General features: G+C 40.6%; 4 protein-coding genes across 5 annotated transcripts; 2 read left to right on the forward strand and 2 right to left on the reverse strand.

The window, feature by feature from the left end:
* The first annotated feature begins 479 nt into the window (after positions 1-479).
* slc25a18 (solute carrier family 25 member 18) lies at positions 480-9980 on the forward strand. The gene is made up of 11 exons (XM_088377881.1): positions 480-503; positions 2573-2664; positions 3432-3756; positions 4056-4178; positions 4983-5038; positions 5197-5287; positions 7229-7344; positions 7469-7652; positions 8310-8482; positions 8791-8866; positions 8941-9980. Exons 3-11 carry the CDS (start codon positions 3737-3739, stop codon positions 9080-9082), a joined length of 981 nt encoding a protein of 326 aa, XP_088234007.1. The 5' UTR covers positions 480-503; positions 2573-2664; positions 3432-3736; the 3' UTR covers positions 9083-9980.
* A 2-nt stretch (positions 9981-9982) lies between these two features.
* Positions 9983-12983, reverse strand: atp6v1e1a (ATPase H+ transporting V1 subunit E1a). The gene is made up of 9 exons (XM_088377882.1): positions 12815-12983; positions 12548-12613; positions 12278-12387; positions 11604-11670; positions 11384-11473; positions 10984-11052; positions 10800-10894; positions 10581-10668; positions 9983-10316 (listed from the first exon to the last, which is right to left on the reverse strand). The coding sequence occupies exons 1-9, from the start codon at positions 12845-12847 to the stop codon at positions 10254-10256; spliced, it is 681 nt and encodes a 226-aa protein (XP_088234008.1). The 5' UTR covers positions 12848-12983; the 3' UTR covers positions 9983-10253.
* Positions 12984-13215: 232 nt separating this feature from the next.
* Positions 13216-23713, forward strand: bcl2l13 (BCL2 like 13). 2 transcript variants are annotated; one of them, XM_088377878.1, is made up of 7 exons: positions 13216-13368; positions 13880-14082; positions 16077-16157; positions 16247-16403; positions 16958-17030; positions 17377-17508; positions 22054-23713. In XM_088377878.1, exons 2-7 carry the CDS (start codon positions 13935-13937, stop codon positions 23047-23049), a joined length of 1587 nt encoding a protein of 528 aa, XP_088234004.1. In that variant the 5' UTR covers positions 13216-13368; positions 13880-13934; the 3' UTR covers positions 23050-23713. The 2 variants fall into 2 exon arrangements, with proteins under 2 accessions (XP_088234004.1, XP_088234005.1); XM_088377879.1 differs by having other exon boundaries at positions 13245-13372.
* Positions 23491-25226, reverse strand: bida (BH3 interacting domain death agonist). The gene is made up of 4 exons (XM_088377883.1): positions 25075-25226; positions 24547-24812; positions 24234-24367; positions 23491-24168 (listed from the first exon to the last, which is right to left on the reverse strand). The coding sequence occupies exons 2-4, from the start codon at positions 24788-24790 to the stop codon at positions 23971-23973; spliced, it is 576 nt and encodes a 191-aa protein (XP_088234009.1). The 5' UTR covers positions 24791-24812; positions 25075-25226; the 3' UTR covers positions 23491-23970.
* Positions 25227-25295: the final 69 nt, after the last annotated feature.

A 25295-nucleotide genomic window follows, 5' to 3' on the forward strand; every position in this document is an offset into this window, starting at 1 on the left:
TAGTTTAAAGGGAATGTTTTGAACGGCAAAATACCGATTCAAGTGTCAATATTGGATTTGTGTCAAGTAATTCTAAGTTTAATTAAAAATCATTGATTGGTACACGTTCCTTTCAATGCCTTCACACAGCGATGTTGTTTTACAACATTTAAACAACAACAACAACAACAACAACAACAACAACAACAACAACAACAACAACAACAACAAAATCATTGTAATCCCACATATGCCTCTGGATTTAGTAAACATCCCCTTAAAGAAAAATACGTCCCGCGGGCCAAATTCGGACCGTGTCTAAATTTAGACCGCGAGCGCTTATGATCGGATGTGAGCGCATTCCTTCCCAGTTCACGCGCGCACAGGTGTACGTTTGCAAGATAATCAGTGGCCCAGACACTTGCACACTCAAATATAGACACAAAAATGTGACGCTAAAATCAAAGACGCTGCCAGTGACGCTGCTCACGGAAAGGCAAAATAAAATAAACCACGGACTATTGGTGAGAGCTCTGTCTACTAAACTACTAACTACTGCGCGTCCGTGCTGCCCGCTCACAATGATCGCAAACAAACAAAAAGACTATGGGTTATTATTTTGTGATTATGAAGTATTTTGTTGTGTATGGAGTTAGATAGATAAAACGGAGTATGATTTAATTTGGATTAAAAATCTGACATGATACAATCGGTATGTAAAATATTAGTTTGTGTTAAAGTGCATGATTTAATGAGCCAAAAATATTTAGAGTACACGATTAGACTAGTAAAAAGTATCTTTAATTTAATGCATGGAGTGCAAAATGGTACAAAAATCATTATTATAGTTTTGTAAATTCTTGCGTTGAAGGTTTTTCACCTGATGAATTAAATTGAGTGAAACTATGTCTTCGAAACAAGCCCTTCTTTTCATTATTTTAATCTTTAACTATCCTGGTAATGCAATTGGCAATATATTTTCATTTGCAATATGAACCTATCTGCAGACAGCAAAGGGTATAGTTACGTATTTACAAGTTAATTTACAATGATAATGGTTCGAGGAATGTCAATCCGAATGGTCGGCCCCTGTACATTTTTATTGAACCAAATCTGGCACCCTTTGCAAAATGCTTGGACACCCCTGCTTAAAGGCTTTGGCCTTTATACAACATAGGGGCTCCCCCTATCGCACTGAGCATAAATCACATGCATTTGGGAAAACTAACAAGTGATTCCTAACCAGTGAGATAGTCAAGGGTACCGAGTCATCCATGCATCCCTTGTCCGAACGGCTTAAACCTGACTATTTAATTTATCAGACGATTATAATTCCTGATTTGTTTTCCCAAATAAAACACAGTGACAGAACAATTCGACACTCTCTGCTATTAGATGGCAGAGGACCTGTTGTCATTCAGACTCCCTATAAACATATCAAATTTGTGTTAAATTAGACAGATTTTACACTGAGTGAGTTTGTAAGTCAATTCATACAATATCATGACTTTAGTAATGTGCTGTGAGATTTTTCCAATGTAAAATGGGTGACTCGCTGCAACATCAAAGGTTTCATCAATATCATTTATAGGTCTAAACTTACAAGGTTTTGCTCTGTTTGTATTATTATTATTATTATTATTATTATTATTATTATTATTATTATTATTATTATTATTATCATTATTTATATAGATAGATATTTTTGCTGCTCGGCGACACTATATGTATCAAAAATCAATGGAAACATGCTATGACTTTACCATGGAGAAACTGACCAACCAATATTTATTTTACACCTTACACATTTAAATTAAGTCTTGTAATAAGTATTTTAGTGCAGGAAAACTTGTTTAGGTTGGAAAAACTGAACTCTGGGCCACAGCAACTTGGCACAACAGAGTCATCAGTGCAAACGCATGTCTCATGACTGGAACCCTTGGGAGCATCTTTCCTGAGAACAAAGTGAAGAGAAAACATGACAATTCAGGAGCGGTACTCGAAGTATACGGCACATCAGACAGGCGAAAGAACAGAAACACACTGAAAGATACATTTCCTTATTACCAGAAATAGATTAGTGAGGAAGGGGGTAATAGTGGTGGTTTGTGTGGTAGTCACATGCTCTTGTGGGTGACGTCCTCATGTGACCCTTGTTTATGCAAATTCGATTCTTAAGATATTTCTGTACCAGTCAGCACAGTACTCCATCTTTGGCATTGGAGTACCCGAGCAATACATGTACTACAAGTCTGGAAACATTTTTGTTGGTTGATTAGTTTCAGACTGGGGTATTATGTAACGCAGAGGGCAATGAATAAAAGTGCTAATGAATGGATAACCCTATCTTTGTCTTTGCTTTTACCACCTATTACACAACAAACACATTAAAAGTGAACCATTGATGTGATCTTGTTGATTATGTTGGCTCAACAAGTACATGAGTATAGTATATGTCAATTGTGTTATATGCAATTGTTCAGTTGTGTTAGTGCAATTGCTGGGGGCTGTGTCTCACACAGTCACCACAAGAGGGAGGTACTTTGTCAATGAGACAATGCTCGTGTTTGTGCAACGACTGGCCTCTCCTCAGCTCGCTCTGGGTGGGTTACCACTGATGCACGCATGGTTGAAGGGAGAGGAAAGCGGACAGCTTGATCCAGCCTGTGGGATGCGGCCGCAGAGGTAAGGATCCTCATCTCCTCACTGTTACGGAAGAAAATTACTTAATTCTGTCAGAATATCCTAAATAGAGGGTACCCGGGGTCTTGCAGAGAGAGGTTGTCTAGGGGTGAGGCAGCCCTCTGTGTTTTGCCAGGGTAACTTCTCTCTGAGTGTGTGAATAGAGCCTGGTTGAAAGAAAGTTTCACTGAAAGGCTCGGGGAAAAGCATGTGCAGAATGTGGCTGGCATTTGGCAATGAAAACAAATGAGTGGGGGGAAAAGATGAAAAAATGCAAAAAGATATGCTGTGATGGGTGACAAAGGAATAATGAAGCTATCCTAATCCTCGCCTGAGAAATAGTTTCCTGTCGTAAGAGTAAAGCTATAATGAAGATCAATGGTGTCAAAAATAGTGGCAGACTTAATCTCCACAAGTCAGATTAATTAGAGAGATGAGTAAAGAGGAAGTCGGGGATGAGTGTTTTAAATAAAGTTTTGCAAAGTTTCCTACAAAACTCATCCTGTTATATAACCTCTACACCTTTAGGCCTACTTTATATATAATTCATAAAAATACTTATGTGTGGCAACAGGATAATGTGTTTTTATTTCGTTTCCAGTGCTTTATCAAAATACTTTTTTTCTGTGTTAGAAGACAGTTTAGAGCGAGCACTCCCAATTTTTTTGTCTTAGTACTGTTATGTATCTATTTTTATTAGTCTTAAGAATGATTCCATAAATATTTTGATCTCATACGATCCCTTTTCCTGTATGTGTTTTCTATTCAAGACAGAAGAAGAGGAGAGTTTGTGCAATGTGGTGAGCGAGAGCAAAAACAGCAGAGGGGCTGGCCTTGGTACAGATCCACCATTGCTGGTTTTGGCCAGAACAGGGAAAAAAAGGCGTCCACCAGTGGGAGGAAAAAGAGCAATCCACTGGTGACACACTCAAAGACTGCATTAGTGAGAAAGACGAAGGGTGAGCCGACCATTTGAAGCTCAGTGCCAAATTGTGGAAGGCAAGAGGAAGAAGAGAAGGAAGTAGGCGGAGGACAACGAAGGGAGTTGAGGGCCTAGAGCCCAAACGCAAACAGGATGACGGAGAACAAAATAAGGTAATCTTTGTTTTGTCAAACATTCCATCTGCTGTTACTCCAGTCACCTGGCTAAACACTACAGAATAAATTGGTCTGACACTAGAACTTGACTTTGACTTTAATCCTCTGAAGACTGATTTGTTTCCACTTTATTTGCATTCCCTTTAAGCATGTTGATTCCATGATACTGTTTAAAGTCAACCAGTGAGACATCTGAGTAGTTATTCAGCCATGCGTGGTGCTTGTGTTGACAGCTGCATGTAGTAGTACATGTCTGTGTCCATGCATGTGTCCAATGTGTGTTGATCCCTTTGCAGTCTCCCAGCTAAGCTGATTAATGGGGGTGTGGCAGGCCTGGTTGGTGTGACATGTGTATTTCCTATCGATCTGGCCAAAACCCGCCTACAGAACCAACAGGGCGCCCAGGTTTACAAAGGAATGTGAGTATGGTTTCCAGAGCAAATCAAACAAATATCAGTTTTTCCTGTTCCAGCACAACTGCATTGTATCACTCTATTAAATTAGCAACTCGGCTAAACAACAAACTGCATTGTCGCATGGATCACAAAGAATCTAATTGAGAGGAGACTTGCAAAGATAAATGTCTCATGGTTTGTCTCATCCCATGTTTTTTTTTTTTTTTTTTTTAGTGCTTGAGAAAGTCCCATGGAAAATCAGGATCATAACTAGCTGCATGCATGTTTTGTTTTTATGTAACTCGACTCACTTATTCTAAACATTTGTTTTAGTGGTAGAATATGTTCAAAAAGCAAAAATACATAATGTGGAAAAATGTGTCAGCGTCCTTATGAGACCCTGAATTTTCTGTGCGGTGGGCAGCCTTGTGATGGTGGGTGTGACTATCCTGTGCTCAGAAGCACAAGATCCAGACCGCAGTTTTCCACAGTGACTCAGAGATGGAAAAGTACCCAGAATGGCTTAACTCCCTTTCAAGGCCCAAGAATCAAAGTTGGATTGTGTGCTACCAGTTCAACATTAATCAACATACTAAATCTTTAGCTGTTTACTACGATCTAAGACTTAGATTCTAAGTGATATTAGCAGCTGCTTGACAAAAAAAAAGTCTCATTATTTGGCCAAGTCAGATGTAACTTCCCTCATTCTGGTGGTATAGTTTGACCTTTGGGGCATATTTAAATGGCAGTTGACCTCCAAATTAGGGCCACAGTAGTGAGCTTTAACAATCCAACTGAGGCAATGTTATTTCTCTTTGGTCATATCAGGTGGGACTGTCTGGCTAAGACAATTCGCTCAGAAGGATATTTTGGATGCTACAGAGGTATTCTTTGCCTTACTAATGCCTGACACAAAGAAATATACAAGTTTGACTGTTTATTGTGACATTGCAAAGCATGGTAGTAGCCATCAGATAACGGTTCATCATATTTTTGCAAGATGGAAGTGTTTGTCTCTCATTAGCGTGCTTGCCTCCACCAGGCGCAGCAGTCAACCTCACTCTTGTCACACCGGAAAAAGCAATCAAACTGGCAGCTAACGATGCCTTTAGACAAAAACTCTCCAGAGACGGGTAAGCTTTCAAAACATCCATTTGAATACTAAGTTTGTTTGCTTTCTAGGATTCCATGAGGTGTGTAAATATTTGGACAATGTTGTGGTTTTGCAATTGTCTTAAAATAATCCAAATGTGTACCAAGCAATAGCTCTGAGATGTTTCTAATAATTAACCATTTAGGATAATTTTGATCATTGATTTTGTCATCCACTCATGGCATGAATTTTGATTAAAAACACAAAGATAGGCTAATTGTTGGAGTTGAAATTTACCCATATTTGGCAGGTTGCCAGGTGTCAATGGCAAGCCCTGCATTTAACACCCAGTGCTCTACTTTGATGACTGGTGTGAATCTGGCGGGGTGCGAATACTACACCAAATGTTGGTAATTTGGCAGACAAGCGTAGGATGTGCGCAAAAAAGGAGTGCTGCGATGCTGTGGTCACAATTAAAGTCAATCAAAGCAACTGCTTTCCTCCCTTTAAAGGCAGCATACTAGTTCAGAATCTGTCTGTGCCCTGACCAAAACTGCATTAGATCAACTGCGCCACATGGTCTGAATAGGCCAAAGTTTAGAATGTATTTCTGCTACCAAATTGTCACTCCACCAGGCGCATCTCAAAAGGCTGGAAGTACCGGGAGGCCCTGCTTGGTGGAAAAGGTCTGCCAACTTAGCAAATATGCTGTTGGATTCTGTCCACAATTTAGGGAGCGCGTTATCTGCGCCTCACGGCAAAAGCCTTTGCCAATCACCTGTTATTCAATTTACTCACTGCGTGCTCGTTTGATTTCTTCAGATTTAGGAAAATGCAAAGACACTGAAGCAGAAATTAGACTTAGACAGCTTGGTTGAGTTCAATCACAATTCTTGTTCAAAAAGCTCTGTTTTCAGGAAAGTGCAATACAGTGCTGGGCCCTTCAAGAGCGGAAAGTCTCCATTCAGAAAAGGCAAAGTCCAAGGTTGTTAGATCAGTTTTATATTCAGTAGCACATTGTGGGCTGGGATTGATGGGCGATGAGTCTTCGGGGTGGGGCAAGTTCGAAGGAGAGTCTGCTTCCATGGGAGTGGTGCTGGTTATGGGCGATTCGGTGTGTTGGTGGGGGGCTGTTGGTGTGTGTGTGTGGAGGGGGCTGTTGTCTTCCATCCCGTCTCTCGGCCTTGGCGATCATCTTTGGCCGAGTTCTCGGGTGGCTCCTTCTGGCACCCACTGGTTTTATCTCCACGTGACCTTCCTGTGAACATTCTTCTCCAATCTTGGACATACACTGTCGTACCGCATTCAACCGTATCTTTTCTTTGTTAGGCAAACTATTTCCCTCTGTGCAGAGCGTTCAGTAGTAATCAAAAACTGGCGTCTAGCATTAGTCAAAACATAAGATACAATCAAGTACTGAACGGTCAAGACGACTCTGGCCGTGTCCATGATTCACAGAAAAAACATCAGGCATGCATTCCACAGTTCCTTAAGGGTCATTGAGCTATTTAGGCAATATATCAAAAGTCATTTGTTATTTCAAAGTCCTCAGAAATATATATATCAGATCATAAAGTTATAAAAACCTTTCTCATCACCACTTATCAAAAATGTCAAGTTATGTCTTCTTTATTGATTTGGTGTGTAGGTATAATTATATGCTTCAAATGTTTCTTTTATTTATTTAATATGTGAATATACTTGTCTGCTTATGTACTTTATTCAATGAGGTTTGAGCATATCTGTTTTTGTAGCGAGGCAGGACTTTTTGTATTTCGACCTCATTCCTTCAATGCACAGTGAGCCTTGTGCCTGTATAAAAGTCAAGAGACGTTAGCATTTGCCTATGTGCTGTCTACAAAAATAGTCCCTAGTGGGAGGTAAATAAACCCCAGATATTTGGTGATTCAATAATAAGAAGAAGAAATGCCGGTAATACAATAATGTTTTGTTAATGTTTGTTGTCTTATTTTGTCATTAGCCATTTGCCCCTTTGGGGGGAAGTTCTGGCAGGGTGTGGGGCCGGGACATGTCAAGTGGTGGTCACGACTCCCATGGAAATGCTCAAAATCCAACTACAAGATGCAGGGAGGATAGGTGAGATTTATTTCATGTTGAATTCTAACTAATATAGCCAATAAGACGCAAACATTTCTTTTCACTAACAAAATGACTTACCGTGTTGAGGATGTAAGCTCACAAAAGATTTTTTTCTGATCAGCTGCCCAGAGGAAAGTCACACCAGCTCAGGCTACTGCTCCTGGTTCTGCTCCATCATTAGTGGCACCCCAGCCGCCCCGGCCCAGTCCTGCCCTACGGACATCTGCCACCAGCATCACAATGGAGCTGCTGAGGACCCGAGGTCTTGCGGGCCTGTACAGGGGAGCGGGAGCCACCTTAATGAGGTTCTGCACACACGCACACACAGGCCACTATATGCTCGTACAAAATCAACTCAATTTAACTCAATCAGATTATTTGTGATCACAGTTAGCATAAATAAAGAATTCCTCCCAAAGTTAGGTAGTTTAAGTGTGGTGAAAACCTCATACAAAGTGTTGCTCTGGATGCAAGTACACATCAGGAGATTCAAGACTTTTTGGCTGTTATAGTCAACTTGCATTGGGGTTGAGGGGGCGGCAGTAAAAAGAAGCTTCCTGTACGTGGCACTGAAATAAACATTGCCTCATCCCATTTGACTGCACTAAAACAATCGTTAAAATGTCTGAGTTGGCCTTAATTGGCGGAAGTCTGTGCTCTGATTTCATTATGTAAGGGCGAAGGAACTTATACCCAATGGATCTCATAAAAATGTGTCAATTGTTTCTACCACCATTCAACACCCTCATTATTCTGATTGGTGCATTGTGGATTACGTAACTAGACTACAATGTTTGTTGTACAACATTTCCTGTCACCTCTAATCAACACTGATCAATAGATTCTCCAGCTATGTCTGGTTGCTATGTTACAATTAGAAAGGCCACAGATCTTTTATCACACCATTCTTCTTGTACATAAGCTATACTTCACCCTAACACTTTCCAAAATATATTTTTTAGGGATGTCCCTTTCTCAATGATCTACTTCCCATTGTTTGCCAACCTGAATGCACTGGGGAGGGAAAAACACGGAGGTCCAGGAGAGGTGCAGGCAAAGGCTCCTTTCTGGCAGTCCTTTGTGGCGGGATGCGCTGCAGGCTCAGTGGCAGCTGTGGCTGTCACACCGCTGGATGGTGAGTGGAGAACTGATTGTAGAGAAGCGAGTTAGTGATTCAACTCATAACAGCCTACTATAGAAGATAAGATTAAACATCGACATGTCTGGATTTTATATCACAGAGTGGTATTTTACAGTAAATGCAATCCTGGTCAATTGACAATTTTAAATGGTAACAGCACTGTACATAATCAACTACCTAAATCAATACATCTTGACAGGTGCTGTACTAGGTACGCTGACATAATCTAATCAATTTTTAGGGTCAGTACTACAGTGATAGTTGGAAGTAGTAACACGTCTTTGATTTTGCCAACCGTACAGTAATAAAAACTCGACTGCAAACACTGCAAAAAGGTGAAGGGGAGGACACCTACAGAGGAATTGTAGACTGCACACGGTAAATATTTTACAATTGGATATTAACTCTGTAGTGTATTGCTCGCCATTATTGATCATATGTATCTTTTGTAGGCGCATAATGAGGCGAGAGGGACCCTCAGCATTCCTGAAAGGTGCAGCATGCCGCGCATTGGTCATTGCCCCCCTTTTTGGCATTGCGCAAGGTGTCTACTTTCTGGGTGTTGGGGAAGCAGTATTAGGATTTATGGAATAAAACAATTGTCAGTGGATCGTGTTGTATCTGCACAATTCATTTTGCGCAGTCAATCTGGAGTACACTCATGAAGGTCCCAATGTACGTGTGGACCCAGCGGCTCACACTCTTCTGTTATCTGGGCTTGCAAGGTGCAGGCAACACGGTCTTGTGTACTGTGCCGCAAGGCATTTTGAGTTTACGTCCAGAGTTATCCCTTCACCTAAAAGAGTTCATCATCTGGTTGCTAAGAAAAAGTTGCATGTCAATCAGGCCGCTGCTAACCATTTGCTTGGTTCCAAATCATCTCAAATGGTCTCATTACATAATCCTCAACCTCACAGATTAAAAAATTGGATCTTCTTTACTTGCCCCGTTATGATTTCTTCCCATTCAATCTGTGTGGACTGAGTTATAACCTTGGATTCCCTTTACCTGGATTGGGAAATGCTCCGTGTCAGTAGGTCCTTTGTTAATCTGATGGTAATGACTTAATCCCTGCATTAGCGTAAAATATACACACGCAGTTCACTTCCGGCCTAAAAGCTACACACTCTTGGGCCACTGCACTTAAACCATGCTGATGCTTCCTTCTGAACAGTAGGTTTAAAATAAACCCTAAATAATGGGACCAAAAGCTACTTCTAACAAATAAAAAAAAAAAGGAAATTAAAATGAAAGCCTTATTATTATTCTTTGTTAAAATAAAAAAAAAACAAGAAATTGTCTTGAATTTTCTGATTTGTGCTGTTCAGTATTAATTTTGTAAAAAGAAACAACAATTATGCACTTAAATAATTATTTTTAAAAAGTATTTTAAATGCAATGCTGTAGTTTGAATAACTAGGCAAGATTTTTCGCATAGCTAAATTCCGTGTAAAGTTTGTTTACAACTTGTAAATAAAGATATACACAGACATCTTTGTTGTACTCATTTATCGCTTTGGCTCTTGAATGTTAAGCACTCCCTTATAATAAACATGTTCCTTGTTTGGTTGTATACAGTTGTATACATTGTAATACTGTTAATTTCTCTTGAAGCAAAAAAATTACACACAAATGGCTGAGAAAAATTTAAATCTGTTCCATTATAAAAATAAGGCACTTGAGGAAATATACTAGTTGTCAGAAGTAGTATGCAACACAGTGCTGATCTACACGTGTGTAAATGCTCCGCCCATCGCATGCGCTACTAATCTGTGAATTTGCGGTTGGGGTTGGCTCCAAATAAGGACACTCTGATTTCAGGCATCATCTGTTTGGAGGAAAAGCAACAAATCACACATTACTAGTCCAATATTTATTTGAATGATAAATATAATTAGAGCAACATAATCGAATGCTACCATGTAACTTTTTTTTTTTTTTTAACTTTGTGAATGAAATACTCTAAGCCAGTTTGCCTCGAGGGGTCCCACCAGCTTTTTTGGCATTCTGTGGAGTAGAGCGCCCTCTCCAGGCTAAATCTTAGAATCACTCTTGGTGAGTTTTCCATGTTAACATACATGGCGTTCTTTACCTGTTGTGCTAGAAGTTCTAGTCTGTTCTCCAAAGTGTTGGATACTTTTATCTTGCCATTGTCGTTATACACCTCCACTCCCCCACATCTGTGAAAACAATAATTCATGTGTCCCAAAAATTAAAAACAAGATTAATGAAAATTTTATTCACTATTTTAAAATGAAAGCGTATTATTTGAAATGTAGAATAACTATGATTGTATTTAGAATTTTCTTACATGCTTGATGGTAGAAAATGGTCCATGTCGATTTTGACAACAATGTGTTTTTTCACACTCTCTTTGAAGATGGGGATGTTCTTATTCACAGCAGCCTACCAACAAAGCGCAAACACATGCAGCACTTACTAAAAACATTTGTGACTCCCCTTCCTTCCTCGCACTTTTCCCAGATCAACCTCACCTGAACCATCTCCACATCCTGCTGTCGACACCGAATGATAACTTTCTCTTCCAGCAGTTGGTAGAAACCCTACATAGTAGAGGAATAAACTCAAAAAAAGGCACCCAGTTTACTAATGCAAGAACTGTTGCAATGTTTCCATGCCTGTATCTGTAGGCCATATGTATTGGCACTTTAATCGACAAAGTTATGCAATTCAATTTGCCTGCACGTCTACAGCAGTGTGATGACATGACAATCATACTCGTGTGCACGTTCTGATCAAGATACAATCAAGGGAAACCTGTCAGCAGGAGCCCGTGAACAAAATTATGGTTTGTTAAAGTAATCTCCAGAATGAGAGTGGAATCTCAACTACACAATAAATTAATTTTTGTTTTGCTCCACCCAATTTTTTTACCTGAAGCACAAGACCCTCTAGCAATGTGGAGTATCTGGCAGAATCCTGAGCAATCGCTGCAAGCTTTTGTCGAGCTTCGAACAACATGTCCTGTGTCACATTGGGGCGTGGGATAGAAACATTTCAAATGAAATCCAAGAAATATTACAGATTGATTTTCGGTGCAAGACAAAAGGATATTTAAATAATGTGATATTTGCGAAACAGCATGAGCGCTTACCGCTATCATGTCATCACGGGCCTTCAGGACTTTCAGTCTTGCTTGATTCATCAGGTTGGACATCTGGCTGTGGTTCGTGGGAAGAAACGTCAAAGATTACTTCAGCGCACTGAAGAGGACAAGACCTTCACCCTTCACCACTGTAATCAATGACTAAACAGCTCTGATCTTAAAAGTCTAGAAGAGGTCAAGTTTAATCATAATCCAAATTTCCCATGGAAAAGATCTCATGCTAAGAATTGAAAAGCTATTCGGATGGGATATGAGAGAAATCCATAATAGAAAGTTGCCAAATTTGCAGTATGTCTTAGATTCACATGAATCCCGATTTGACATTAGAGCATGAGTATAGTCTGTATATAAATGAGTAACTTTAGTTATAATGGTATGAGATTGGACAGAGGCATATTAAGTCAGGAGTGCCCAACCAGTTGACTGCGGTCGACCTTTCACCAAATGTCAGAGGGGACTGGCTCCAGCTCCCTGCATGTCACCCTGAACAGCTAAAGTGAAGTGACCCTGAACAGGTAAAGCGACAATGTAAAAAGGGATATCTAGATGAATAACTTAAAGACAACAGAGAATACAAAATGTGCCCAGTTAGACAAAAAAATCAAAACCAGGGTTGTTTTCAGTTCTTGAGACACCCCCCCACCCCTTTAAAAGAAACTCACATTTTTTTATGCTGTTCAATCTGCTTTTCCTTTTTCTCATAGTATTCCATTATTTTCACCCTTTGCGTTTGGACCAAACGACCTTTTTCGATGTTGAACTCTTCCTCAGCCTGCAATCATAGAGCATAATAATAATGTCATTTTAGCAGTACATAAACATACAAATGTATTAATTGTGTGTGTGTGTGTGTGTGTGTGTGTGTGTGTGTGTGTGTGTGTGTGTGTGTGTGTGTGTGTGTGTGCGTGTGTGCGTGTGTGGGAGGCACCTACTCTGGCGTCAATTTCTTCAACCTTTTCATTGGCCTCTTGCTCAATGAAGGCCATCATGTGCTTGATCTGTCACAACAGACATCCAAAGACCTGTCAGATTCAAAGTCTCGACTGGTGGAACTTTTAAAAGATTTTTTCTCAAGGCAAATTTAAAATGAGAAACGTTATTTAGCACGATCAGTTGGCAGCGTTAACGGTAGTTCAATGTTTTTACCGTTCATCAAACTTTTAGCTACTGTTAGTTTGGTATCTGACTATGATAGTTACCTGCTTTTGGACGTCCGCATCGGTGAGGGCCATCTTTGTTGTTAGTAAAATTAATGTTTACCCAAAACTGTTTATAAAACGAGATTTGACGGCAACTTGTGAGATCTCGTTTGCACGACAGTGTAACTTAGTGTTTCCGCTCGCGACACGCCAATTTGGGCGAAAATAAGATATGACAAGAGTTCCGATTTTGTGTTTCAAAATAAAACAATTGATTTGCTTGTGTCTTGAGAAAGCATCAAAGAGTACGATTTAACAGATTATAACACATTGTTTTTTCCAAATATAATAAACAAATACGAGTGAATAATTAAAATAATACTTCCCATGAATCTTGTGATTGTACGTTAAAAAAGAAATTCACGCATAGTTTTTGTATGAAGGCTGAACAAGAACTACTGGTATTCCACTTTTGCTAGCTTGATTGTTCTTAACGCACACTGCCTTTCTGACGGTAAGGGCTCCCTTTCGTGCAAGGATATACTGCACGAGTGTTGCATAGTTCCCCTTCGGCCTCTCGTTTGTCAGTATCTGGCTGCCTTTATTCAAGGACGGTAGGTGTGTCCTTCATTGGGCTTCATTTCACTCAAAGTCAGGGTTGACGTTGCAGAAATAGCAATCGAAAACATGTAACGCTGCGCTATCGAAACGTATTATTTTTTGTGGCTGTGTGCGTGGTGGTTTGAAGATGACCCGTCGAACTAAGCATCTACTTTCCCCACCATTAAAAACACGTGTCTGATTTGCCATTGAAAATATTCATAACCACTGTCTGTCATCTTAATATAGTTTGGCTGTACTTTGACTATAATTAGCATTTATGCATATTCCAAATTCTCAGTCATCCCAACAGTGCTCTATGACACATGGGCAGGTGGCATTATAAATGCCAAAATATATTTACTTATTCCTGCTGTGAGACACAGTGTCATACATATACACTTAAGCGTTGTTTTAGGACTAAATACACACATTTAAATACTGGTTTCCATTTAGTATGATGTGAATGGGTGTTTCTAATCATACTTGTGCTACCTCCAAAACTCTGCCTCTTTCTCAATTCAGGTGGAGCGTCCTGCAGCAACATATGTGCCCAGGAGTGTGACACAACTTTTCATCCATGGCTACCTCATACTCCCCCCCTCCTTCTCCCCCAATCGCCGCTACTGTGCCTAAAAATTTCCATTATGAAACCAAGTACATAGTGCTCACCTACCTGGGACGGCTGCCCGCAGGTCGACGGCACTCTGCACTCATTGCAGTTGGAGGTGAGCAAAAACAAGCAAAGTGTCCCAGTATAGCTATTCTGCTAACAATAATGTGCCAAAATTGCAGCCTAGAGTATTGGCCAACGCCGATATCAATCTAATATGGCATTGGCAGGGGTGATACCTGCTTTTATTTATCATTTGTCCTTATTACTCATTTGTCAAAATGTGCACACTATTCATTCCCTTTATAGTACACGATTAACGCCAATTTGTACGGGGGTCTAAATGTTCAAAAGAAAAATACAGTGCACTCGAAATGATATACAACACACTTGGAAAAGGAGTGAGCATCAACAGGTTAATGTGGACCACAATACATTTCCAGCATGAGTTTTTAAAATTCATACATTGTCAGAGTTCTTAATGCTTGACTTTTTGTAAACATCTGTTATCCTACTTAGAATATATTTATTTTAGTTTTTCATAATATAATACAGTAGTGATTGAAATATTCTTATAAAATGCTGATGTGGTAAAGTTAGTGCTGCACAAAATTTGCACAGTAAGCAAAACTTTTGGCTATGATTGATTACATATGTATCAAATATGGAATGTGGTTACGTCCTGTGAGCTAAATTAAAACATTGTTAGCATAACAAATGGATGATGAACACCACATACTCTCAAAACTGAATTTACTACAGTGTCCTTGCTGATCACTAAAATGACATCATACTCCTAAATTATGTTTAGGTTCTATAAATGGAGAGAAGCAGGATTAGAAAGTAAAATGAAAGTAACATTGTGTTACATAAAAGCAAACATCTGCAAGTTATGTACAAAAGTGAATTTTCTGTATTTCCCGTCTCCGCTGATGTCGTGTGTTTGCTTGGTATAGGCGTGGCCGAGCTGATGAATGTCTGATCCCTGTTTTCCGCATGACCCGGTCCAATTTCTGACAGCTTGTCATGTGTAATCACCGCAGGATCACTCACACATTAATGGAGCCAAGCTGAATAGCTGGCCTTGTAACTGCATGATTGAATGCTGAAACAGCACCAAGCCGACAGCAAAAAAAACAGCAGTGATTCTCTGGGTAGTCGTGTCCAAGCCACAGATAGGGACAATGTGTGGACAGAGGCCGCCTTTTGAAAACTGGTTGTATTCCCTCAGTTTAATTTTGCTGTTGCCAACGGTCAAGCTGCCTTTTTCTACAGAAAGGCAGATGAATAATGCAAAAAAAAAAATCTACTTTATGGAATGCGTGTCTTTTATCTGTGATTTCTACATTGAAAGATTGTGCTCCTCGCCAGGTCGATGTTGAGTCAGTTGTTTTGTGTACCTTGCGTGATTCATCATGCCCTCAGCTGTGTAGACTGAACCTTATAAATATTTCACTCAGGGCGTGAGCTCGGCATGCGTGTCGTGTCTGTATGCAATATGTGGACACAGTTTTCAGCCACGTGTTGAAAAGAGAATGTCTTAATGTTGTGAAACCTAAGGCTGGAAAACAGTGGCTGTAGCATTTAGAATGTTTACGCACTAATTTCACCGTCCAAAAAGTAGTGCTGCTCGACACAGATTTCTCTATTATTAGTAAAACACCCCTATTTTCAGGAACTGTAGAGGGACTTGTAAAGCCCCATTTCTCCCGTTTGATTGGATTTAGAAAGTGTCCCCTCTTAGGGCCTAATAAATAATGGAACCAAAAGTAATCTATTCCTGAGTCAAGTGTTTGAGAGTCTTTATTAAAAACCTGTACCATTCCATTTTTTTGTGCTTACGCCTGTCTGATTTAAGTGCTCACTGAGCCTGCAGTTATGATAGTATCTTAAAATGTTGAGCATTATTCAAATCTCCAGGTAGTCGTTTTTTAACGGTGTATTACATGACCGGGAGAGAGTAGCCACAAGGTGGCGCAGTTCCCCGGCAAACTCTACACGAAGCAGTTTGCTACTTTGTGGCTACTTTGCTTGATTTGGTGAAAGCAAGTTAAAAGTTGCCTATTTGGCTAACAATATGTTGCGTGTTTCAATTTTTATTTTCAACAGACTCAGAAAGCAGGAGCGCCAGCATTGTTAAAGAGCAGGTAGAAGAAGAGCTGAGACGACTTGAAGATGAAATTGAGGCTTGTAAGTCACTCACTGACTGACACAAATAGTCACTCAACCTGTTGCTTTCTTGGCTTGTTTGCAAACCTGACTTCTTTTTGAATTCTCAGCCTTTTCCAGCACAGGGTTTGACCGTCGCACGTCCTTGGTGTTCAGTCCAGTCAACCCTGAGACATCAATTGAAGACTGTCTCGCTGAGCTCGGAGATCGTCTAGTTGGAGAGCTGGACGCTCAACTGAGAGGAGCTGTCCACGCACTTCTCGCAGGGTCGGTTTGTTACTATGGCAACTTGTAAAAGCACTGTTTAACATTTGTAGGACAAGGACATTTCATTTTATTTAAAAGTCAAATCGAGTAGTTGTTGTTTCAAATGGGCATTTAGCTTTGGGGAAAATTGACCGTCACTAATCAATAAATGTCGGACTGCCTCTATAGCCCAGTAGTGCACTTGATCAACCAAATTCTTAATAACATACTATTGAATTCATTGATTAATTTATTAATTTTATCCCTTTTAACTGTAATGTACCTAAAACTGCACATGAATTTAGTTAAATATATTTTTGAATGTCTTAAGAAATTGCTCAACCAAAATAGTACATGTCAGACAGTTTTCAGGCAGACATTCCCATCACCTGGGAAAACTCAATTTACTTCACAGTCCAGCCAGTTTTATCAATAATATTCATTTATGTGAATGATGCACACATTAACATTTACACTGGTGCAGTACAATAAAATCACAATGACCTAATGTGTGTCTGAAATCTGGATTAAAAGAAATCCATTTTATATTTCATGACTCCATGTCTGTGTTTAAGGCCTCTCGAGTTTGAGAGATTCCGAGATACAACACTGGACCTGTTAACACACACACAGGGAGGATGGAGCAAGGTGAGCTTTAATTCCATCAAACACCTTTTTATTTTTTTGAAAATGAAAGTGAACCACATTATTTTGGGGTTTACACCATTTCTTGCTGATGTAGTGTCAATGTATATTCTTTTTCTTTGTTTTAACCCTTTCTTGGCGGTTTTAAGCCAGCCGTTATTTCCTCTTTTCCTTCCTCCTGTACTGCTCTCCCTTATTACAACTTTCTCCACTTCCCCTATATCTCTCGACCATTTAACTTCCTCTATTTCACTTGCTCCTACTTATTTTTGTACATCCTCTCTCCTTCTGCTCAGCTACTGTTTCGCCTTCCTTGTTGCTGATTTACTACTTCCTCTTTGTATCCCAGGTTCTTGTGCCTTTGGTGCTGCTTCAGGCTTTGCAAAGTGAAGAAGAGCACAATGTTTCAACCCTGCTTCATCTCGGAGTGCGCTTCTTGGAGGAGGCTCAGGGAGAATACATCAGCCAGCAAGGGGGATACGTAAGTGCGATACATTTCTACACACAGCATTCTGAGCTTCAAATTAGTGTTTATGTTTTTTAAAATAGCACCCGTACGGGTCAGTAAATATCCTTGCATTCATTAATACAAAAAAAAAAGACAAAATGCCTCACTGCAAGGTCAAGTTATCCCAGACAATAGAGTGAAGAATATCAATCAGAATTTATAATTATATATATTAACGCAAAAAAGGGTATTGCCGGTGTCAGGTGGAAATCCTCCATTTCCAAGACGGTCCCTGTTCAGCTATTTCTAACATTTTAAATGAACAGAGGAGGGCGTCAGTGAGCCACTTTCATAGATCCAGTTTCACATTTTTCAGGTTCAACTGTTTAACCAGAGTCAAAAATAAAAATGGGAATTCTAGTACACAAGTATACTTAAGTACTATTGTACATACATAGGAATATAAGTTTATGACCTACAATCTTGTGCTACTCTTGAGTTAATGTTCTGATTGATTTGCTCCGAGCGGAGAAGATGTGCAAATATTTACCTGCGCAATAGTTTACAACATTCTGCCGTTTGTAGCTCTGTCATGAGTTGTAATGTCTCTCGGTAGTTACACTGTTACAGGATTTAGGGGAAAAAAGGTGTTTCCACAGGCACTCTACAATTAATAAAGATCTGAATATCCTGCAAGTCATTTTAATACACAGAGAAATTGCTTCACAATTTCTTCAACTACTGTAGTGTCGCAATAGGAACACCGGCCTTTGTGATATCAGTGACTTTCTAATAATCCATCATAGTTCACTAAAACATTGCGTCACAAATCATCCATATGAACAAAGTCATGCTGACGTATATATTGCGTCATGAGATTTGACATATTAACCACGGCTTTAGTCCATATTCCTACATATATATCTATATTTTTTTTAACGCAACCGAATAGGAACACAGTGTGCTCGTTCTGTACAAGGCTACATTCTTGCCCCAGCGTTATGTCACAAGGGATGAACAGATGATGTGCTGGGGCAGGCTCAGCAACGGAGGGGTGAAGAGAAAGGAGGCAGCTGCCTGTGTACAGGCTTGATCATTGGAAGGGGAGGGAAAGTAGCTTGGTGGCAGCAAGAGTAACGTCGAGCTTGTCCTTGGCACTTTGCAGACTTTGCACTCAGGTAGGATGTACTTTCTCATTGCGTTATTCTATTATAGCTCCTGTAGTAGCATAAATCTTTGGAGCTCGGGTAGTATTTTCTGCCTTTGTCATTATTCCGTTGGTACTTCTGAATACAGAGATTAAAATGTTAGGTACTAAAAGATTTGGAGAATGACTGACTTTTATAGTTTATATAGCAAAATTGTAGCCTTCCATCTTTAAGAGTTAATAACGGCATTTACCACTTAAGCACTACACACGTTTTTTTTTTCTTTCAAAGTGTCATTTTCCATAGTGAAAAATGGACTTTATTGAATTTAATAAATCGCACGCTAGAGTTCACAGTTTTGTATTTCACACAAATTGGGCATATTTTTTATGGTACATTAAAGGAAAAGCAAATCTGCCCTTATACGATCTTTGTGCAGGCGATTGAATGGTTAGGACGGAGTCGTTTGTTACACATTTCCGAATACAATGCCGATTATTATGACCTGAATGTGGCGTACGCTTCATTTGACCAGAACAAAACCAGTAGCCCCCAATAAACAGGACATAGCCAGGGGCACGCAAGAGGGGCGAGCACATATTTGCGAAATGTTTATGAAGAGACTCGTGACCTTAAAGGTCGTCCAGCTAGCTTGTACTTTGTCCGCTATGTTGGTCTCAACGCTTGCAGTAGAAACTGCACATCGGCTATTTCGTGGCTCACATTTCGCCCAACTGCTTTTTGGAACCAAGTGTTGCCAGGACAAGAATCTGTATGTAATGGGTTTGACTCAGCCCTTGTCACGGCACGTTCCTCCCCGGCCTGCACCGTGCGATTGTACCCTCCCTATGTTATGTAAGAGCCAGCTCATGTGTGAAATATGTGCATCATCATGCGTTGACTTTGACACGAATCTGGAATAGAGCAGAGTGCCTGACTGGCTGCTCTAAAATAAAAATAGCTCTCACAACCCTGTGGAAGCATCATCAGAAGGGATTAAAATGGCCCACTTGTAATGCGTTTTTTTCTCCTCTACGTATCCTCTATTCAATGCAATAATTAAAATGATTATTACGCCCATGGAATATATTAGTGATCAGGTCCATACAATCTTATCAATGGGTTTAGGAATGAAACTGGTGGTAATGTGAGTTCCAAAATGGGGACTGATGTTATTTTATGGCTGAATAGTGTAGTATCACAGAAATGTCCCTCGACTGAGGTGGGGTTTTTTTTCCTCATGTTGGCTTCTGTGTAACTCTTTGCTTCAGCTGACCTTCACTTGTGAGGTAAAGGTGCCTTTTAAATTTCATGTATTAGTGTTACATTTGATCTGTGAATGGCCTTTCATGATTTTGGGCTCATGCCGATTTGCATTGTTGTGAGCAACATCCTGTATCCGGTTTCAGTAGTTAAGTGAATGCAGCACTTCTTTTCTGTACTTGTCAGTAAGGTGTTAGGCTAACACAGACTGGTGACTGCCCTGTTCACCATTTTGCAGGACTTAACTCCACTCATATCCATCACAAATGTCTCCCAGATGTTGTGACGTTTATAAACGACTCACAATATTGTGTAACCTGCTGAGATAGGAAATGAAGGAGGAATGGGTGGAGAATGATGTGGTGGAAGAATGACAAGAATGACAGATGTTGATATTGAAATGGATTTAGTGAAGTTGCTTGTTTTCTGGGTTCCTCATCTAATTGTTCATTATTGCGTAAATCGTGGGTCAAGTATCAGCACACTTCCGTATATTCTGGTCTATTTTAACCAGTTTAATTGCTCAGTATAACTTTGTAAAGTTAAAAAGTATTGATTTAGGACAATTATTAAGCCCCCAATCAGATTGCTCTGACAACATCCCTTTGCTGCTCATAGCCACTACTGAGCACTGGAATGTCTTAGGTCGACATGCTAGTCATTGGTCAACCTTCAACTCCAAATTTTCCTTTAGGAAAAAAAAAGCATGTACATAATTGATATTTATCTATTCCAGGTTTAATTTTCTTTCACCATTTTTAATTACTCCTACTCTCCCCTGATGCATTTTTGAACCCGCACGAAAGCCGAATGCAATACAAATTCCAGTATGGATTTTCTTTTTTCCAATGGACTTAACACCACATGACAGCCCTGTCCCCTCCAGATTAGTTGATGACGATGGATGATGTATCCTGATGGTGGATTTTTTTTTCTTTTTTTCTAAAGCACTCTCTCATGCAAATCAGCTTACAGCAAAAGCCAATGTTGGATAACGGTTGTGGCTATTAAATTTTAATCTCATTCCTGAATGGTGCAGCTGTTGTTGTTGTGGGGGGGAAAAAAGAATAAATAACCAAGCCATTTATTAATTATTGATCAATGATTTTTAATTGTCAATCTTATCTTCAAACTGTCCTAAATGAGTCACTCTGTTTTGAAGGTATTCCCAGTAGGCAGAAAGTATGTCATGCAAATGAATAACTTAGGGCAAGTTTGTGACCTTTATAATAATTTGTTATCAAATGTAAATTCATTGTAATAAAGTTTTATTTGATGACATTGCGTTCACGGTTTTTGGCTTAGGCAGACGAACTGGTGTCATTCAGTTGTCGCATTAGATCATATGATATGTTTGGTTATGTAACACAGGATGACGCAGCACAGGCATTCATGCTTGTAGTGGCCGGTTGCTTTATTGCGCGAGGTAGCACACAAAGCTAAGAAACAAAAACACAGTGCTGCAGGTGAATGACAGCACTTTTTAGCTTAGCACAAATTAAAAGCACATTCATATATGAAACTATTAAATCAATAAGGCACACTAAAAAGATACAATTGAGCTGCAATTGGAAGATGTATACATAAACAGCCGGTGACATTGAAGAATTGCTGTTTTTGCATGTATATTTTTTCCCTCATTTTTCATCTTTGCGAAAAGGGCGCTTACAGGATGATTCAGTGGGGTTTTGCACGATAAACATACTGTATTGAGAAATTCATACCTCTCTTTCCATTAAATGAAATTGTGTTTTTTGTCAAGGTGGGTTATCGGTGTACCTTATGAAGTGTCCAGCCCGTGAATGTCTGAATCCTTGACAATATTGATGGGTGTAATGAATGAAAAATGACACATTGGTTTGTGAGAGTGTCATTGATATGGTTTAACGGTTCACTTGCCTGACCATTGAGCAGGCAGTGTGAGTTCAAGTCTCACTCTGTGATGCAAGGTTGTCCGTTGTGACTGACGTGACCAACCCAGAATGCACCATAGTCCGCCTTTTGCCCAAAGTGTGCATCTGAAATTGCTTCCCCTTTTGCTTCGAGTACATAAAAATGTACTTTACAGTTTGCTGCTGATCCCAAGTAGACTTGTTTAGGGGTAAGCGCATGTATTCTAGTTTGCTACTGTCCACAATATAAACTCTCTACTCTCTGTCCTCCACAGGGGGAAATATTTGGCCTTAGTTCAGAAGACGAACGAGGTGTTGCCATCGCCGAAGACAGCAACGACATCTACATCCTGTCGGGGGAGCAAGCGCCCGACCGGCTGAGCCCGCAGTCGTCTCTGCTGTGTGCAGCAGACAGCAGCAGCGGGCACAGCTCCTGGCAGGCGGAGAGCTTACCCGTGTCGCTGGCCGGCCACGAGTCGTGGGCGCAGGTGTGCGCGATGGACCCCGAAGATATCAAGAGCCTGGACAGCAACGAGGGCGTAGCCTTGGCCGAAGAGCGCAGCGAAAACAATTCTTCCAACTCCGACATTGTCCATGTGGAGCGCGAGGAAGCCGAGCTGCTGGAGGAAGGAGGTGAAAGCGGTGCGATCGAGGAGAGCATGATGAGTGTCTTGGGTACAGAGAGTGAGCTGGCCCAGCTCAGAGAGGAAATTAGGAGCCAGATTCCTGTTGCTCCCGTGACCTTGGAGGAACCTGCCTCCCTGATTTCACTGGACGAGCCTGTAGTCATAGAAACACCTTTAAGCTTGTCTACAGAACCTTCCCTTATCTCTTTAGAACCAGAGCTTCCTCCTCCAGCCTCAGAAGTTGCTGCTCCTCCTCCACCTGAACCGCAACCTGTGGCACCCTTACCTGCTCCTATAGTAGAACCAGCACCTGCACCAGAAAGCCCTACTGCTCCTGTGCCTGCAGAGGCTGCGCCCCCATCTCCGGCTAAGCAGGGCCAGACCGCAGAGCCCGAAGCCCCGTCTGAACCACAACTGGAGCCTGTAAGTGTGCTTCCCCAGCATGAACCAGAGGCCCCGAGCGAGCTCGATGTCCCACCAGCTGCAACCCCAGTACCAGAGACCCCCGCGCAGGCCGCTGCAGAAGAGCCCCCAGTGCCGGCAGATCCAACATCAGACCTTCAGGTTCTGCTGTATGGTGGAGCTGCCTTGGTGCTCCTCACTGCTGTGATGGCGTATGGTGTCATAAACTATAGGAGGAAGTAGAATAGACGTGTTTCCTTCTCAGGGGATTAGATCACACATGAAAAGATGTGGTAGGAATCAATTAATTGAATAGACTAAAGATGCGTTTGCCATCCGTGGTCTATGGCTCCACTTCCCCTGATGTTTAAAACAATCATGGTTTTGGTTTCTGTTTTTTCTCCTTATTCATCATTTTGTGTGCCATGTGATTCCCTCTACACTTATTAAATTGTCCTAATGATTTGTACCACTACCGTCACTGTTATGTGTAGTATTTTTAAATGAGTATGGATGCTCAGTCATACTCGTAAGATGCTTTAGTCGATGCTTACATCGATCATTGAAAAAGCTCCAGCACATAAGAACGTTAAGTCTTTTTAAAAATAAACACATGAAAAATTCTTAATTTAGCAGACTTGCTGCTGTTCAGTTAACCTTGCCACATGAAAATCCACTTCAATATTCTGTTTTCCAAGCTGCTGTCTTTTATTTATGCATTTTTATTCAATACAGGTTTGGTGTCACTGTGATGTAAACTGCAGAAAGTTTCCCTTTTGGGTGAACATTGAGTGGTGACCAAAGCAGAAAAGTCAAACATAAAAAGAGAATGTCCATTAAGATTCCATCAAACTTTGTACCTTGAATCCTTACAGCACACTACTTGAAAATAAAGAAAAGGACAATGTTTTTGACCATTTATTTGAACATTTAACAAAGTAGAGGTAATTGAGTGCATACCATGCCCTATTTTGTTTTCATTTTACATGAACATTTAACAAAAATAGAACTCACAAAAGCACGTGTCATTCCTGTTTACAAAATAAGACTAACGGTCAAAAACAATACTTTAACAGTCATTTTTGAAAAGTGGCTTAACGTTTCTTTTTTTTTTTCCCCTGCAAACACTTCACATTTATTCTTTCTCATCCTTCCCACTTGAAGTCACCTTGCCCTTGGAAGACTGACATACTGCAGCGCGGTGTTGAAGAGATCTCGAAGCAATTGTGGGCTGTGTACACACACTTGCTTCATCAGGGTGAGGCCGAGGGCCAAGATGGCCCTCTCCTGGGGCATCTGCTCCAACCCAACCATCACCGTCATGGCCCTCTGAACTTCACTTTTTAGGAGGTCCAGCCACTGCTGCAAAACCACAGTCAAGCAGCAAATGAGTTTATGGTGAGTGTCGTAATTGAGAGAAGACTCACCTCACTGGGTGAGGAGAGGACATTCCTGCGCAGGTTTTGAGCAGCCTGGTCCACAACATTCTGCTGAAATTGGGCAGCAATTTCTCTCAGTCTGGCTGCAATCTCCTGCAGGTCTCTTGCTTCAGCTTCACCACCTGACAGGAAGTCATAAATGTGCTTTCCTACCACAACCCTGGCAAGATTGTCTGGTCCACGATGAGGGGTTAAACTTATAGTTTATGTTTGACATATCATTTGAGTCACCAGTCCTAGAATTATTTTTTTTAACATAGCTACACTATCGGTACTACTTGAGTACATGGAGTTCACTCACCAGGCCAGTAGTGCTCCACTCCAGGCTCCATGCCTGCGATGAGATCCGCGTTGGATATGGGCAAGTATCCGTCACTTTCAATGACTCCATCATCTTCTTCGCAACTGCTCCAAGTTTTTGTTAGCTCGTTCTCCAAAGAGCAAACTGCCTTGTTATACTGCACGTCAATGCAGTCCGCCTGGAGGAAGCTCAACACCACCAAAGTGGCGTTTTGCTCGCTGGCCAACTTTGTCAGATCATCCATCACTTTGTTGAATACTACCGTCCTGAAGAGGGAGATGGAGGTGGCTTGTCAAACACGGTACACGCCGTGACAGAGTTTTAAATCAGTTAAGTGAAGCAACAGTAACAAATATTTGTCAAGCAGTACATCGTTAACCGCCTTCAATAGATGAGCGAGTGACTAACTCCTAAACAAGCTAGTCAGGTTATCTTAACGCTACGTCGGTCGAATGCTAGATGGTTAGCCGTTGTTGAATCAAAACTTTTAAAATCAACTTGAGTCACAGGTAAAATCTTTTTACTTACAATAGGTCGCCTGTAAAGTAGCAAAGCTTCCCTGGTTATGAGATGTACCACAACAGTTTCCTCATCTGGGCAAGTGATCATGCCATCACCACTGAAGTTTGATAGGTGGTCAATTGATCACGTGGTCCAAAAAATGCTTTCGATTTGAACGCAGCTCACGTTAAAAACGTTTGCGTACACATACAGGCTTGCATATACCTAAGTTTTAAAAAATGGATTTA

This window comes from Syngnathus floridae, chromosome 6, assembly GCF_059516105.1.
Source record: "Syngnathus floridae isolate MCC-2025c chromosome 6, RoL_Sflo_1.0, whole genome shotgun sequence".
Classification (NCBI taxonomy): domain Eukaryota; kingdom Metazoa; phylum Chordata; class Actinopteri; order Syngnathiformes; family Syngnathidae; genus Syngnathus; species Syngnathus floridae.

Excerpts from the sequence above, each read along its gene's own strand:
- slc25a18 (XM_088377881.1), top strand. The coding sequence starts at position 3,737 with ATGACGGAGAACAAAATAAG. Across the intron at positions 3,757-4,055 it reads ATGACGGAGAACAAAATAAG|TCTCCCAGCTAAGCTGATTA; the intron begins GTAATCTTTGTT and ends ATCCCTTTGCAG. Across the intron at positions 4,179-4,982 it reads GCCCAGGTTTACAAAGGAAT|GTGGGACTGTCTGGCTAAGA; the intron begins GTGAGTATGGTT and ends TGGTCATATCAG.
- atp6v1e1a (XM_088377882.1), bottom strand. The coding sequence starts at position 12,847 with ATGGCCCTCACCGATGCGGACGTCCAAAAGCAG. Across the intron at positions 12,614-12,814 it reads ATGCGGACGTCCAAAAGCAG|ATCAAGCACATGATGGCCTT; the intron begins GTAACTATCATA and ends CTGTTGTGACAG. Across the intron at positions 11,671-12,277 it reads ATTGAACAGCATAAAAAAAT|CCAGATGTCCAACCTGATGA; the intron begins GTGAGTTTCTTT and ends CACGAACCACAG.
- bcl2l13 (XM_088377878.1), top strand. The coding sequence starts at position 13,935 with ATGGCTACCTCATACTCCCCCCCTCCTTCTCCCCCAATCGCCGCTACT. Across the intron at positions 16,404-16,957 it reads GTCCACGCACTTCTCGCAGG|GCCTCTCGAGTTTGAGAGAT; the intron begins GTCGGTTTGTTA and ends TCTGTGTTTAAG. Across the intron at positions 17,509-22,053 it reads TCAGCCAGCAAGGGGGATAC|GGGGAAATATTTGGCCTTAG; the intron begins GTAAGTGCGATA and ends TGTCCTCCACAG.
- bida (XM_088377883.1), bottom strand. The coding sequence starts at position 24,790 with ATGGATGATCTGACAAAGTTGGCCAGCGAGCAAAACGCCACTTTGGTG. Across the intron at positions 24,368-24,546 it reads AGTGGAGCACTACTGGCCTG|GTGGTGAAGCTGAAGCAAGA; the intron begins GTGAGTGAACTC and ends ACTTCCTGTCAG. Across the intron at positions 24,169-24,233 it reads TCCTCTCCTCACCCAGTGAG|CAGTGGCTGGACCTCCTAAA; the intron begins GTGAGTCTTCTC and ends GTGGTTTTGCAG.